The sequence below is a fragment of the Cygnus olor genome, chromosome 4 (assembly GCF_009769625.2).
Source record: "Cygnus olor isolate bCygOlo1 chromosome 4, bCygOlo1.pri.v2, whole genome shotgun sequence".
NCBI lineage: Eukaryota > Metazoa > Chordata > Aves > Anseriformes > Anatidae > Cygnus > Cygnus olor.
In genome coordinates, this window is record NC_049172.1 from 11167321 (window position 1) to 11184526 (window position 17206).

At 37.0% G+C, this 17206-nt stretch overlaps 1 protein-coding gene across 4 annotated transcripts in view; it reads right to left on the bottom strand.

Moving 5' to 3' along the window:
- The window catches only part of CCSER1 (coiled-coil serine rich protein 1), a 672229-nt gene that overhangs the window by 597298 nt on the left and 57725 nt on the right, over window positions 1-17206 (bottom strand). For all 4 annotated transcript variants that reach the window (XM_040555665.1, XM_040555666.1, XM_040555667.1 and 1 more), the window contains exons 2-3: window positions 3574-4935; window positions 761-948 (exon numbers count right to left, since the gene is read on the bottom strand). In XM_040555665.1, coding sequence (XP_040411599.1) covers window positions 761-948; window positions 3574-4891 — 1506 coding nt within the window. In that variant the 5' untranslated portion in view covers window positions 4892-4935. The remainder of the gene's footprint in view (window positions 1-760; window positions 949-3573; window positions 4936-17206) is intronic.

Sequence of the window (17206 nt, forward strand, 5' to 3'; positions counted from 1 at the left end):
GTAGTAAACACTATTCAAATATGAGTGCAAAATGAATACTTCTTTTTTTTTTAACAGTTAGCATGTTGAATAAAATACTTGAAACTCATAATAGCTGTAAAACTTGTTTCAGTGATTTCCGTGAACTAAAGAGTAGATACCATTGCTGCCGATGTTCAATCCTAGTATCTTCTTTTTCTCTCACTAGAGAGCATATGCATATGTATAAATTACACTCATCTTAAAACGTTTATTCTCACCGGCTATAGGAAGGCACATACTTGTCAATCAGTTACTTCTATTATTATTTCACCAGAAGAGGTTTCAAAAGTACTTTCCTCCCACAGTGATCTGATCTGTCTTAGGTTTCCCAGTCCTAGGCATTCTCAAGGGTTCTCAGAAGTGAACCTTTCCTCTCATCCTTAATTTGTGCTCAGTGTGAAAGCACTGAACCTTGTCACCAGCTTTCTATAATGAGTCTCCTCACCAACAACTTCCTCTCTACAAAACTTCTGGTCTGAATCTTGTAATCTGCCAGGCAAATCAACAAAGCATGACTTCAATCTCCTCACAGAAAATATACAAATCTTTTCACAATGTCACATTGTGGAAAAAAAAAATAGTTTTTATCTCTGCAGCCCAGCCTGGACCACAGTTTGGAAGCCTGAGATGGCTTTTTTTTTTTATTACCATCCATTACTTGTGAAGTTGCTGTTTAGTGTAGTTATGCTTATCATGGAAAAAAACAAACAAACAAACACATATATGAGAATAAACTCACCATGCTGTTCATTTTTGAAGAGGATGAGCTTGCTCTCTGCTTCCGTAGGCTGTTAAGCTCTTCTGAATTTCCATCCTTTGGTTTTATGATCAGCCGACTGCTTCCAGCAGTACCTTCTGAAGAGGACCTCAGTCGCTTCTCAATAAATCTGCCATCTCGGTGCGGACTGAAGCTATTGGCAAGATCAACTACAAATAGACAAGCAATCACCAATCATTACAGAGAATTATTCTCTACAAAAATTTTCTTAGGGAGAACAGCACTTTGCTTTAATGTTTACCACTGAATAGCAATCACGTAAAAATGTAAGAATAATTTCTTAGGTGTTCTGTAGAAAGCAGATCCTGTTTAGCTAGGTAAAAGTATGACCTGGGCCACCTGCTCACTGTTCAGCTCCTGCTGACTCGTGTGCTCAGCATGCTACAGCCCAGCCCACAGTTCTTTAACAAATCCAGTGGGACCTTTGCCACTTTCCTTCCTTTCTCCCCTCATTCCTGGACACTTACGAACTTCTTCCCAGTAAAACCCACCAGAGAAACTGTCACTGATTCCATGGTGCAAAAACCCAGCCTGCCTTATCCTGTCCTAAGCCAAACCCATTTTTTTTAGGGTCTGCTCACAGTTTTGTTTCCAGCGCATAGCATCGTGATGCATACAGGTTTTAGTTTCTCTTTGGCCTTCCCACATCAGCTCTGTATCTGTGCTCTCAAAACACAGCATGCAGGCTGCATCCCAGTCCCCAACACCTATTAAACAATAACACATTGGAAAAGAGGAGAAAATTACATTTTGAAGTGTTAAGGAAAATTTAGAGATGAGGAAAAGAGAAATGCATAATAGCATAATAGATGTAACATTAAAAAAAAAAATTCTTTTGCCTTTTGCAAGAGAACATTTCCTCAATGGCTTTACAAAAAAGTTCATACCACTTAAAAATATATAAGCGTATATTAAGAAATGTATGACATGACAAACTTTGTAATCTATCAATGAAATGTACTATGAGACCCACTATGGAAAAGAAAATATCTATTGCCAAAAAAAATGCACAAAAATATTTTACATTTGCACCTGGTTTTAAATACTGTTATAGCAAAACCAAGTGTTCTGAGCAGTCTGTTGGCAAAAAATGTAACTACTTATGCTATACCTTTCTGAACACCACATAAATTTTATATACTATATTCTCTTTTTCTATACTATATTATCTTTTCATTTCATATGGCAGGATTTTATGGTTTTTTTCAATGATCCCTATGTATGCTTTCCCATTTTCTAATTTTAAATACATTCTTCACTACACAAGTTAAAAAAAATGCATTTGGAATAGAACTATAAAACCATAATAATTAATCATCAACTTTGAAATAGTGTAATATTAGCTCTAGTGTTTCTGCGAATACCAAGCCTACTTACAAAAAATTTCTCTGTTGCAGTTTCAACTCCAGCTACCTTACAGACATGCAGATTAAATATATAGCTGCTGGTGCATGAGTTTCAAACACACTCTGTATTTCTAAACATCACTCTGAGCTGCTCACTGGTCTGCTCTACAACTACTCCACTCTAGTAAGTTAGATTTAAAAGTGTGAACTCATTCACAGATGAGCCAAAGTTGCAAAGAAGACCCAACCGATGTGCTCTGGACAGATAATATATATAAATGGAAATATTTTTGTCCCAGTTGACTAATGTCCTGAGGCACAGTTTTTCTCTCGTGAAAGATAATTTAGTGGATTAATTTGACTATATATAGCTATTTATGTACAAGATATCCAACTACTACTGCGCAGAGACAAATAACTCCAAAAGTAAGATTGCTTCTGATTGCTTATAGTCTACATGCCTACATCACCAAGCAAAATGATGGGTATGAACTCATATGAATTTGCATTCATTCCTCTTCCAATACTAACAATATAAATACATTTTTATTAACTGTCACAAATCTGGCCCCACCAGATACAGCCTCAGGATTATTCAACAAAGCACTGGTCTTCAGGTTGGTTGAGAAAGCAAACCGGTGAAGCAAATGCCATCTGACAGCTGTCCTTCACTCAAAGGTTGGGTGTCTTTGATGAAAGATGAAGATCTGCATGTCTATAGATGCTAATGCAAACTGTATCCTTTCCACTTATTCTTGTTAATACTTCCAAACTCCTTTTTATAAGGTAAAGACACAGTGTGAAATTTATTTGGTAATTAACTCTCTCCATTTCATAAGTTATGTAGTAAGAACTTACACAGTGCTATTTCAGATGGAAACAGCAATATATTCTTGTCCTCTGCCACAGTAACATTCCCTCCAAGGTGCTTTATAACATATCTGAGAGTCACAAACCCAGATCAATAGAAGATAAAAGTATGTTATCTTTCATAACCAGACTAAAGGAAGTTTATTCTCTGGCAATCCTTCCTCCTCAAACAATCCAACTCTTTGGCCCAAGTCCAAAATAGGCATGCCTCAAAAATCCCATCTTTGGCTTTCAACAAGAGGTGAGAATCGATACTCTTTCTTAATTCATTTTCTATCACAAGGAAACAGCCACCAATAGCACTGATGGTTGTCATTAAACTGAAAAACATCAACTCAAAAAGTCAAAGCCTTTTGTTTTATTCCTTTTATAATTCTGAATTAAACATCATCTTGGAAGGAGAGTAAAATTCTTAACTTTTGATCTTTCTAGCTAGCACTGGCAACACTACACAAACACTACATGACCAAACAATTCTTACAAAAGAAGTAAGGACAAGAAGAACAAAAAGCATCCCCCAAACCATCAAACCTCACAATGAAGAAGTAGAATACATACCTTTAGGATGGTTTGTTTCATATCCCTGTTGTGTTTTAAGGGACTGAGGTTCAGAACATTGAATAATCTTAGACTCCATTACAGGAACTGTTTCTCTTGTGTGCTTAGATAGAGTGCTTTCATCTTGGTCCCCACTCAACCCCTGTGCCATTGGAGAGTGCATCACCGGTTCTTCTCTGTGCTGTAACCCAAAAGTTTCTAAATCTGTCTTTGCTGAGTTAATTTCTCCTATGTGCCTGGTATCTGTAATACATAGTTCATTGGCTTGCAATGATACTTTTATTTGATTAGCAGCTGAGGTTTTGAATAAGGTATTAGATTCAACACTACAAAAGCTTGTGCGACTCACAGGAGATACACCACCAGCAGACTGGCACGTACTTTCCACATAATCCGTTTCCCTCACCGGAGCAGCAGCAGGATTAAAGAAGATCTGAGAGGTAGAGACATTGTGGCCAAAATCGTCTGCAAGCAGCACTCCATTCCCACTGCTGGGCAGAGCATCAACCTCCGAAACAGAATCCTCTGTCAAGGCTATGAAGTCAGAGGGGGTCTGGGCAGCCGTGAGGTCGGCCGAGAGCAGCGGGGACTGCAACGTGCTTCCCACGCACTCCGTCGTCTCAGCCGAGCAGGGAGAAGAGGACCTGGCAATCACCGGTTCACTTTCAACATACGATTTAATCTCCAGCACGCATCCAGGCTGCTGCACAGAGGAAATGGATTGACTCTGTGGAACCGGTTTGGAAAACTTGTAGTGCGATGAGAAAGATTTAGGGAGAAGTTTTCGTGTGGATTGTTTGACAGAGTATCGGCTTTGCTCCTCTGCAAAGCCAGAATCATCACCCTCATTTTTCCCAGAGCTTATACAATTTATAAAGACATTCTTATTAGCTGAGGGCTCCTTTCCCTTTTCAAAATCATCTGTCAAAGACCTTGTTATCTTCTTGCTACGTGAGCTGCCAAAGCCAACTGAATGCTTTCCTCTACTTTTAACGTGTTCCTCTAGGCTCAGTTTTTGAAAAGTGCTGAGAGAGGACTGGGCACCATTTGAGATGTTAACATTTTGGCTGGTGGAGTCAGGCTTCTGTTCACTCCCCTTCTTGTTATGGAAGCTAATGGAAGGAGTCCGAAAAATACTCCGGCGCTTGCCTGTGCTCCCTGAGCTGGAGTTAGTGCTGGATGGGGAGGAGGTGTGGACACCCACGGCACTAGCAGAGGAAGGTGAGGAAGGAAGGGAGTCGTGTCTCCGGCTAATACTTCTCCTGAATATTGGCAATCGAGATACTAGAGTTGATCGTCTGGATCCTGAGTCCCCCATCAGGGCACGAAGCGTTTGCAATTCTTCGCAGCCAATACACTAATCTGAGTTGAGAAAAAGAGAGAGAAATGATTCAGCCTCAAAGTCTACTTGAACAAGCTTTAAGTCAGCCAAAACACCTCAGATGCCAATATCTATTTTATGCATAGCTGCAAGTTGTTGCATATATGTATTGCTAAACATTTTTTTTTAGATTTTCAAAGTGATGTTTGATCTGTAACTCCAAAATCCTAGCAATTGAGCAAAGACATGGCTCAAAACATTTTACACGTGACATATATAATCTTATACATAATGCAATGCACATCATACTGGGTAACAGTATATATCTACATGATATACAAACATTTCACCCAAAAGTTGTTTCTGTAAGTTCTGGGGACAAGTCTTATAAACTGTAAGCTTTCACAGAAGAGACTATTGATTTTTCATGACCTGAGTAAAGCAAAACATTATTTTGGCTTCCTAAATACTCATTTTTGCAACAAACAACAGGATTTAAAGTTTCCAATCTTCACGTTCAGTTGGATTTTTAATTCCTTTATATTCTCCTACTAAAGACATTACGTATTATCTTACAGCAGACAAAATGCTAGTGTTGCAGTCAAGCTAAAATATGCACCAACACCCATTCTTCCTAGAGAACTTTAAGTTCTTGGAATTTACTGTCAAAATATGTGATCATGTTTCTAGATTTGAATTTGAAGCGTTCCTTTTAACAGTTCTGTGAAATCCTTCTTGAAGCCTATTTTTCTTGCTTATAACTAGATGTTTTTGCACTTTTTTTGAAATTAGTGAAATGTGTTTCATACACAGACATTTGGCAAATTTTAAGCAATAAAAACATTATCAGCACAGCAGATACACTAGAAGAAAATTAATCTTTTAGAAATATATATCAGTTCCATCTCCTTTTCGTTCTTGTTATAACAAAACTACTGTAGTGAGAGACAGGACCATGGAGAGAGCAATAAAACCAGGTGACGTATGATCAGAAGAACAAGAGGTGTAATGCCTAAGCAAAACTTCCTCAGCAGCAAGTATTCAGCACGTAGGAATAAAATCAGGTCATTTATCTAAACAATATTTGTATGCCAAGCACAAAATCAAATTAATTCATCTAATGAGCAATTTATTATGCTTTACGTGGCTATAACAAATACTTATGAACAGTATATATATTTATACAGTGTGTATTATATACGTATATACACACACACGTATGTATATTCAAATGGATACTGAGTATTTAAGGAATAATGAAACTGCATACATGTCATATTATTGGAAAATAAAGAGTAAAGAGTAAATTCAGAGATTATTTGTGACTAGACATTGAACTGCAGTTTCTGCTTTGATTTTTTTTCTTTGAAAGCAAGCATAGCTCCAATCTGGACATGCACTGCCAAGCAGCCACAATATAAGGAGTCACAAGCATCAGGAATCAATAAGCAATTTTGTCGTTTATGAAAGGAGGCACAGCTTGAAAACAGTCACTAATTTCTAGAACTCACTGGGGATTTTTGATGACAAGCTAAAACCTGAGCTGTATGATGCTGAGGTCTTGCAATTGAAACACAAATTTGAATTTCAGTCTTACTGGGACAGAACTGATGGTACAAGAACAGACACAGATTATCAAAACAGCTTTGTATCCACTAAACAGACTGATGCAAGGCCAGTTGTTGTATTTCACTGATTTGCAAAGTCAACAATAACAGCAAGAGTGCAGCCAACAGTAGAGAAGAGCCAAGGCCCTGCACACTTGCACAGGAGCTTATGTTATACTAAATTGTTCATCTACCACAACTCAACCCACTGAAAACGTGTGTCAGAAAGCCACATGCAGCCCCCCCTACCCTCCCTCTCCCTCCAAACAAATCTATCCCAGTTGTTTAACCACTGATATATCGTGGGGTTTTTTTGGTTCACAGATGTGTGCAGATATGCGCATATGCACCACACAAGCATATTCATTCAGATTGCGAAGGCTCTTCCTTGTATTTTAATCAGACATAATAACTACTGAAAAAGAGATTTTAGAATGCAGTTTTACAGCTGCAGTAGATAAGAAAATATTTTTTAAAATATATTAAATTGCTATAGACTTTTTTATGCTCAGACAAAACATTATTCGCTCCCATTGTTCACTCTCACGGCCACATCTTAAGTGTCACTTCACTGTACAACAAGCCATTCTATTCTATAATTAAGGAATTATTTGAACTAAGAACAGAAGTAAGTGGAAAACTGAGCAAAAAGCACAAAACTGTAATTCCAATGGAAATAAGAAGTCTGTGTCTAATGTCTGTATATAATAATAGAGATTATTCTTATCAACTGACCCATGGTACCATACAGGTGGTAACAGTTTTTAATAGAATACATTCCCTATAAAAACAAATAGCATAAATGGCATTTGTTCATTCATTCTTCCTTGCTTCTTGAAGGAAAAACAAGCTGTCGACTCTTCTCCTATTGTCTAAGCAGCAGAAATCCTCACACAAAATATAAGTTCATTATAATAAAATATAAGCTCATTACAAGAATGCATAAGCTCATTATAATGAAGTATAAGCTCATTATAACATATACCATTCTTTCTAAGTATACAAAAGCTATCAGAGGACATTTCTGAAAACAAACACATCCACATATGTGTACATGTATATATGAATGCTTATTTGCATGTACAGGACAGTGTTAAGTGACAAAGCTTGGCACTGAGTTAAAATGACAATCCTACTTGAAATACAGGAAAAAATAATACATATTTTAATATATTGATACCCTCAAACATTAATGAAATAAGATTTTTTTTTTTTAATTACAGGGGGCTTATAAACTGCCATCTATGTCCTAACATTTTCAAAATAGGAGGTGCTTCCGTTCAGTCTTCATATTTAAAATACTGTGCTTACCACTTCATAGCTGTAAACCTTACAGAGTGAAATTCAGTTCAGCTACATTCTTATTCTCTGCACAGCTGCATACTCACTCTCTACTAAACCTCTAATTTTTTATATCCAACATTCCCATCCTGACCAACATAAATCTTAAAAGCCACGATAAAGGAAAAAGAAAACAGCAAAGAAACACACCTTTTCAAGATCATTATGTCATTCCAGACTAATCTTTCAACCAAAGTGGACTTTTCTACAACAATCACAGCAATTCTGATCCTGCACATTCAATCTACGATCTACCACAAAACTCTGATTATCTTAAAGAAACTGGAACCTTTTTAGAATACTAGCACAAAGTCAAACAGACAAGAAGGACCCTGGAAAAAAAGGCAGACAGAGAGACTCTCTAGGATGACTTTCAGTTACGTCAGGCTCCTCGTTTAAGACAAAATGTATTTTGCACCATTGTAACATCATGTGAATAGCCAAAATACTCCGTGGTATTCTATTCTATATGGAAGTCAAAATCCAACTACTCGAGTCACCAGGAATCAAACCAGCCAGAATAAAAAATATATACTTTTTGCCTTCATTTTGAAATTATTGTTCATTTTTTAAAAATTATTTATATTCCAAATGATGCATGTATCTTGCAAAAAAAATAAATAAATTAAAATGTGTTAGGCTTTTTCTAATCATGTATTCCTTTGCTAATACAATAACTTACACAGTAAATACATAAACCACTACTTTTAAAATATATTTTAATTCTAAAACCCAAATAATATGGAAACTGCCGCAGTAGATAAAAGTTCAAATTTTGCTTTTTATGGGATGGCTTTTTGATGAGCAATTTTGCATATGGTATCACACAAGACAAAGTATGATACACTGAAAGAAATTAAGTAAACAATTTTTAAAACACTTAGTTGAAGCCAGAGCAATGGTGGGTTATTTCAGGATCTGCTTTTCCTCAAACACTTGGCTACAGCTCCAAATTCCCATGCTCCCATGTTGAAACCAACGCAAATGAGAAACAGGCAAAGTGTGAGGCAAAGTGCAAACAAGACATTTTCCTTCATATTAGCAATTTCAGAAGTTGATCAAATGGAAATAGGTTTGCTCGGCACCAAGATATTGCAGAAATGTGAATAAAACAACAATAAATAAATAAAATAAGGAAGAATCATCCAACCACACAATATTAGAAGATGTATGAGTATAAAATATGTAAACAAACAGGGTAAGAATTTTACAACATGTTCTGTACTTCATATATTATTGCATCTTGCCAAAATAAACAATTGGTCAACTTTCAGACAGTAAAAGTGGGGAAAAAATTATTAAAAGGGGTAAAATTATCAAAATATTACAAAATGTCTCTAGGGAAATTTATTCCATCAATCCACCAACTGAAAAATAAAAAACATTTTGAACTTTCTGCGAAGGGTTGTTCACAAAGCTGTGCCAAAGCACACGATGCATTTAACAGCGTGCAGCTCTGCCTGGGGATTTTGAATTCCAGTAGATGGAGCAGTGGATCTACTCTTACATTGACTGCAAATATGAGAAAGCATTAGTCAGTGCTTTTTGCATTTCCCGTGGCCTTTGAGACAAATTTAAGACTCGAAATTATTTGAGAATTTTACCATTACCACAAATACATGTCCACACAGAAAGCTAGTAGATGCTTATTCAACAAGTAACTGTGATGTGTGGGCCTATACAAATGCTCCCTTTATAAAATACTACCTCTCAACACTTTCTATATGAATCTTTCCTACAGATGTTCTCCTTAAAGATACACCTCCTAGAAACATCAAACAATATCCTCCAAACAAAGGAGAAAACTGTCTAATTCTAAATTGGAAGCTAACAAAACAAATAACTGAAAGGCCCCAACCTTCGATCAAAACCAGAACAGAACTACTCTTCTGCTCCCTACCTCCCTGCTCCACAGCAGTGTGATTTTTAAGCTGAGCTCACAGTTAGAAGAGGGAGATGATACTTTTATTTTTTAATGCTGTGAATCAGGAATCCTCTAGTATAGGAAACACACAGGACTATCATGTGGATACTATAAACTGCAAACGTGCTCAATCCTCACAACCTACCACAGGGTAGGACGCAGGGGCCACAGCACAGAGAAGTAAGTCTGCAGGGACTACTTGGCTCCAGACTTGCACATAGCAGACATTTACCCCAGGGTAATACAGATACCTGAAATAACTCCCAGATAAACAAATACATGCAAAATGAATATATTTAATTAGTGGTGAGTCAACAGAAGTCCATTGCAAAGTCCTGTTCTTGAACCCAACAGGTAACATCATAGCCTGTGACTCCCATGCAAATCAAGAAACTCCACATTTGGATCCTTAGCAGCTAAGCATTACTGCCTTCAAAACTATTCCAATTTTACCAATTTTATTCCAATATTACTTGTTTCTCTAGCACATGAGATGCTTTTTTTTTTTTTTTTTAATTTGCATAGCTTCCAGAAGTCAGAGTTACAACCTGTACCCAAGGTGAATATAAGAGCCTAAGAAAGCCATTAAAATATTGTTTTACATTTTAAAAAAAAGCAAACTCCTATATATAAACCCCCAGAACTTTAGTCGTCATCAAGGATAATGCAACTGGATTAAAATGGCCTCATTGAAAATACTAGCAGAGACAAAAGCCTTTACAACAGAATACATTCACAAGCTAAGAAAGGTTGGACTGTTGATATTGAAGCAATTTGTTTTTGCAAATGAAATGAATGCTATTCCATCTAACACATAACAGCTCCATTTGCTTTTCTAAATAACACTTTCTCCTTTTCTTTCTTTGTGTATGTAACCCTTGTAGCATGTCACTGAGCTCAGTCATTTATTTTGCAGAACAGTGGCCACAGCTGTATTCTCTGTATGTGATTTTATAAGCTACGATGCTGTTTGCGCGTTCTTAAAGTTTGATTTTTCCTCAACAGTTATTTATAAGCAAAGACAGACTACCCAACATAAGGGGCTAAACCTCCGGAAAACTGCACGCACATGCAACCCAACACACTTCTTCCTCTCTGTGTTGAAAGCTGATTGGGCAAAACAGCTTTTATGTATCTGGGGGAAAAAAAGTGAAAATAAAAAAAAAAGACCACAGAATACAAGCACTGAGAAGGCAAGAAATGGTATTTCCTTCAGGTGTACATGTCCTGGAGTCCACACCTATTTTTTCAAATGTTCTGGTGCTTTCAGGAAACAAGAGAGGAAGGAGTCAGATGAATTTTCAAGAAATAAAACTGAACACACACACACACCAACACCCCCTCTCCAGTTCTGACCGGTCAATTGCCAAATGAAGACAGATATTTTATAAATCCATAACTGCTATTCCCAGTGCTTTGATTAAATCAGAACTGTAACAAACATTCAAAGAGGAAAACTAGAGATAAATTATCTATATCATCTTTTGACTTTAAATTAGCCAGGAGGCAAATGTTAGCACGAGGTAAGTCAGAGGTGACTAATTCTTTTATTCATTATCACTAGGTATGTAAATTCATCCACTTATATCAGGTGAACTTGTGGGTTTACTAAAAGAGAAGCAGGGAAACTGATCTCCAGAAACTTGGAGGCCGCAGTTCTTCCCTTCTTAAATTTAAAATGTCCACTAACTCAAATGCCTCTGTAGCATATGGAAAGGTATTTCAAAGAACTTCACTGTAATACATGAAATACTGGGACATCAGTGAAACAATCTTACAGGTACTCTTTACACACAACCAACAAGCAGTTACTCTTCAGTAAGACCTGGTATCATCTACTAGCAAAAAGTTCACTGTATGAAGAAGATAAACAACGTTTTTTCACCTGTCCCACAATAAGACACGAGTAGGTCAGAAACGGGGCAAGGATCATACCACAGTGACGTAGCAGCCATACTTGTGTGACTGTTTTTTGGTGGGTTTGTCTGGAATAGAGCAGAAACTGCATTTCTCACCCTCATTTGTTATCTGGATTCTGGAGATGTGTACAATGCATTTCTTACAAGTATCTGCTACTCAAAATTATTTATGTAGCTTAATTAGAAACAGTTACAATTGTAAATAACCTGGTCTAAATCTCAAAGACAGTTTATTCTTGCTTTGTGATTCAAATGTCATGCCACCCACTCCTCTGACTACTATTTCTAAAAGCATTCAAATGCAAGTGAATTATTCACTTGGAACAAGTGAAGTGGCCTTGACTTGCATAGGTCCCTGAGTGCAAATGGAAATTGAACCATACCTAAACACATTGGCTAATGCTGAGACACCTTTACTGGGCACAGAAACACAGTCTGGTAATCAGACAGGATTCAACAGCACTAAATGACATCCTTCTTCCCTCCTCCCCTACACCCACGATGCTGATGGCAGTACTTTTATGACGCTTAGAAGTAACAGAGAATCTTGTGCAATGAAGACTTTAAGAAAAATAAGTGCGTTTGGACTTCACACTAAGTACTTGGATTTAGCCATAAACACAGGATGTGTTCCTTTATAGATGGTGATTTGATTTCAAGCCCCATAGGTTAAGCCCCATTATTAACCTGTGTATACACAACACCCTGCTCCTCACTACGCGCAGTCTTTCCTTACTTTTATGCATGCTGAAATAATTAAAACTATCTAAAAAGGAAAAGCAACCAAGAAAGCATCAAGGATCTTCTTGTTCCTTCATGCAGGAAAACCAGGTGTAACGTGCCCACGAGAGCACTGACTAGTTCATATACTGGCAAACAGCAGAGCTATCATTTCACTCGGCCCACAACATTAAAAGCGGGAGAGACTCCTTGCCAGCTCCTCGCTCTGCAATTGAAGTGGAACAGATCACTGCTGCACAAACAAGCTGGTATTCTCACACGGAAAATAGGGGAAATAACACGGCCCTAGCTCTATACCTACACTGCACTGTCCACGGCATAAAATCCGTTAGTAGCATGAAGCAAAGTGCCAATACTGGCTACAGCCCCCAGAGGCATTTGAAGGACCTCTATCTGCTCCCCTGTGAAACAACTTAAAATATTCTGCTGGCTCACAAGACATCGTCAGTGTCTTGAAAGCACAATCTGGTTGATTTGCACAGCCACTAGTGATTTCAAGTTCTGCTTTAATGTGTTCCTTCCAAAATCTCTTTCAATATATTACAAATTCATCTCCCTTGCCATTCAAGCAACCATCTCACAACTGCCTTAGCTCTCTGTGGACCCATTAGGATCAAGTGTATTTTGTCCATATTCTCTCTTGTCTACTCCTCTTATCTTCCAGAATCACAACTTCATTGTCATCAGCAAATATCATAAGCATTTTTTATGCTTAAGCTTCCTGTATTTTTTCTAGTCTAGCTATTTGCAGTCTCAACAGCTGCCTGCTTCTGCTGTGTATATGGCAACCATAGTGACAATAAGAGCTATGGTCATTTATTACCTCTGTCACTGGGTGAATGTGTGACCTTAACTGCATTAAAAAGAAACAAATCCTCATCTGCTGAAAATTCATGGGGCTCCGCTGAAGTGAATCATGCTGATTTAAACCATTCGGCCTCTCCTCCTTATAAGCCTTGGTCACCCCACCGCTAATATTTCTTTAACTCTTGCAAAAGCAATCCTTGGACATGTATGATATAATCACCTGTAGTACACAGATTCCTAGTTTAACTGAATCAAAGCAGGGTTTTGTTTGTGTCTTTCTTTTTCATGTTGACAAAGTGCGAAAACCCTTTTATACCTCAATGGGCTATAATGAAAATTGACAAATCCCTTACAAATTCATCATGCAGTTCTGAAGACTCATATATATGTGCTCCATTCCCACTTTTCCCTAAGTGTCTGTTAAAACCAATACTAAGACAGAAGGATCCGTAGCTCACCTTACATCCTTACAGGAAAAAGGACTGGGTGATAAGAACTTTGCCAGGAGGTCCACATAAATAGAAGGATTTAAAAAATAAAAATAAATCAATGTAGTTAATAGTATTCATAAAAGCAAATCATGATGGCTTTGCCTAACATGATGCAGACTAATTTATAGATCAGTCTTTGATTAACAATAAGGTAATTGTAGTACATCACTGCAGCCGCTGTTGACTATGTTACCATGAAATAATATATCATTAACAGCAACAGGAGAGAAAATGCTCTTTTCCAAATTCCCCTAAATTCAGCAGAAGAGAACAACAATTCCCATGCTGTCTCTTGTAAGAAGATGAACTGAAAATCCTCAGACAATCCTCAGAAAATCCACAGCTTGATGACTTCTAGTGAAAGAAACTGCACAATTCCTGCTCCCTGCAGGCTTTCCCAGACATAAGATGTGTGCCTCACAGGGCTGAATATTAAATACATTAATAATTTCCACCTCCAATATTGTGTAATTTTAGCTGCAAACTAATTGCTTTGGTTTCTTTATATGTTAATGTACTCCACTAGACATCACTTTTGTAAAAAGAATACATTTTTACAAATAAATCACACTATATTTAGAAATAAATCATATTTATCATGACGACTACATGACTATGAAGACTTCCATGAATCTTAGCAAAGACTAAGGGAATTCCACTTTTGATTAATTGATAATAACAATAATAATATATTAGATGTATTAGACTCATTTTACTAATAAAAACAATGAAAGAAAGGAAAATTCCAGATGAAAATTCTCACTATTATTAAATATATTCATATTCTCTAATTTTGACTGAGTTGTTAATCAGTTGTTTTAAGTTGAAAACACAATAGACCATATTTCTATGGCAGTGAGTCTCTTTAAGGACTATTCAATGATCTTCTCTGTGAGCAGGGGCCCTGTGGAAACTCATCCTTCTCATCTAAAATGAGAATCATACTGAACTATCACACAGGCATTTTAGTTTCCTCCTGTAAAAGCAAATTGAGACAGCTATATGAAAGGCTGTAGTAAAGTCTTGTAGCATTATCAGAGAATTATGAAACACTATACCAGAAACAATCTTTAATAAAGTTATTCAAACCAACATAACACCTTACAAACTCACGACAATTCTAGTAGTTAGCACTGTATGAAATGAAAGAGAAGTGACCTACCCACAACTACTGTCAAAACAAGATCTAGCATTCAGGTTAGCATTGTATCGAGATAAGGTGAAAGAGATGAGATGTGGTGAAGAACAACCCTTACGGAAAAATAACACGTAAGGGGAAATATTGCTTATAGCAAGGGAGATTGTTTCCAGAAAAGGCAAGCTGTATAGAGGCTCCTATGAACAAATGACAGTTTAGTTTCATTCAGATTGCTTGAGTATCAAAAAAGTGAATAAAGTAGGCTCCAAATGGGTAAAACCAGTTTAGGTGTTCAATTAATAATCTTTTACAATTGCCTTTTGTTCTAAAGCTTATTGCCTCACAATATTGTCTCTCTCAATTGAGATCTGTTATCTGAACCTCCTCCCACTACCACTTTTTAACATTTTTGAACAATCATCCCCAAAATTGATCAGATCCTGAGACAGTTAACCATTAAGGTAACACTTTTACTGTATGTTCCTGGATGTCTCTGCTGTGCCTTGTCATCTTCAACCAAAATAAAGCTGTACAGTTTGAAAACATCTATCATCAGACTCCTTCATAAATAATGTCTTCTAAGTTAGGATCATTTACTTCCCGCTAGCATCACATGTAGCTCTCAAAGCTAGCACAATCTTCTGACCAATCAGGTATACTTGTGATGGCATTTTCATAAAAGCAGAAGTTTCAATTCAGTCCTGGTAGCCTAATCAAAAATTTAACTTCTTACCAGGGAACTGGACAGGAAGACAAAGAGCAGAGGTGACTACATGAGGGCTACAAGTCTGGCAGGAAGACCAACACCTGTTTCTTTACAGCATGTCCCTTCACATCTTAAAAGTACAGATCTGTAACCTGCATTTCCTCTAAAACCACTTTCAACATATGAGAAGTTTGAACTGAGCCCAAAGGCTGGTGAGCAAAGAAAGAAATAATGACCGAAGTCATCTCCCACGTCAAGTTCAAGTGGGCTATGGGATTGGGGACCTACCTCAAGGCTAGGGAATACAGAGAATGGGGAAGATAGCACCAACGGGACAGATGCCCAGTGAAATACAGGACTGCTCAGAAACTCAAGGAAGAAATTCTACTCTTCTCTCAAGCTATAGAGAGTGTAAATGGATAAAAGGGACAATTAAGAGAAAAAGCAGCTGGAAAATACAAGAAAAGTGAATAGAAGATACAAAGAGAGAAGAAATAAAAATTTGGTGATAAAACAAAGAACAGGAAGAGTCCCCAGGCCATCCTGACTTTTTTTATCTCAATTCCACAGAAAGATATCATGTAGAATTGTTTACTTATACTTACTGCTTAATAGCAGTACCTCAGAGCCAGTCAAATCCAATGGTTCTAACAAAAAGGACCTTCTGCACAAGTGTGTACACTGTTTTATCCTTGCACTTAGCTCACAGATGCTAACTAATTCAATTCAGCAAAGCACTTAAGCACATGCTTTACTTTAAGAATAATCTCATTCCTATTCAGTAAAACACTTAAAAGCACATACTTAACTTTCAAAACATGAGTGGTCCCATTGACTTCAATGGGACATAAGCACAATGCCGAACGCTTTACTGGATCAGTGAACGAGGATATAATTTACCCCCCCTTCACTGGATGAGTTGGACATCCTGTATCTTGCATTCCATAATAAAAGACAGAATATTAAAAACAAACTTTAAAGGTTAAATTTGCTATATGATAACTGTAAACCAAATTGCCCTACTCTGAATGCTTTTTAGGGTAAAAGCTCTAGTGAGTTCTCAGCATATTTTTTACAGTTAGAACAAATGAACGTATTATTTTCTTAAATTTATGCACAAGCTTAATTGCTATGCAAACACAACTACGAAGATCTAAGAAATGCAAAAACAAGATACCACGTGATTCTCAGTTCCAAAAAATCAGAGACATAAAAGCAGCTTTCACACATTTGTGTGTGAACACAAAACTCTGATTAAAAGACAGCTAAATGCAGTAGGCCTCTGTGCTTTCATGAGGTTCTGAAACACAATTTGCAATGCATAAAAGGTGTCAAAAATCAAGCTTGGGTATTTTCCAATTACATCAATTGCTCTTAATAAGTAAACAGTTTGTACACTAATTTTTTAACACTTTATATTTGCGGGTGAAAAATGGATTCAGAGGCACATATTACTGCATTTCTGTGTAAATACGTATGAAATACTAACACATACATCACTGTCATCTAGCTCTATACAAGATAGAAGGTCTTGCTGATCTAGTCGTGCTCTTTTGGGACAAATGAGTTAAGTAGTTTTGTATATCCTTTTACACAAGCATGCTTTGGCTGATTTATTAGCATTGGTTAGTCTGAAGA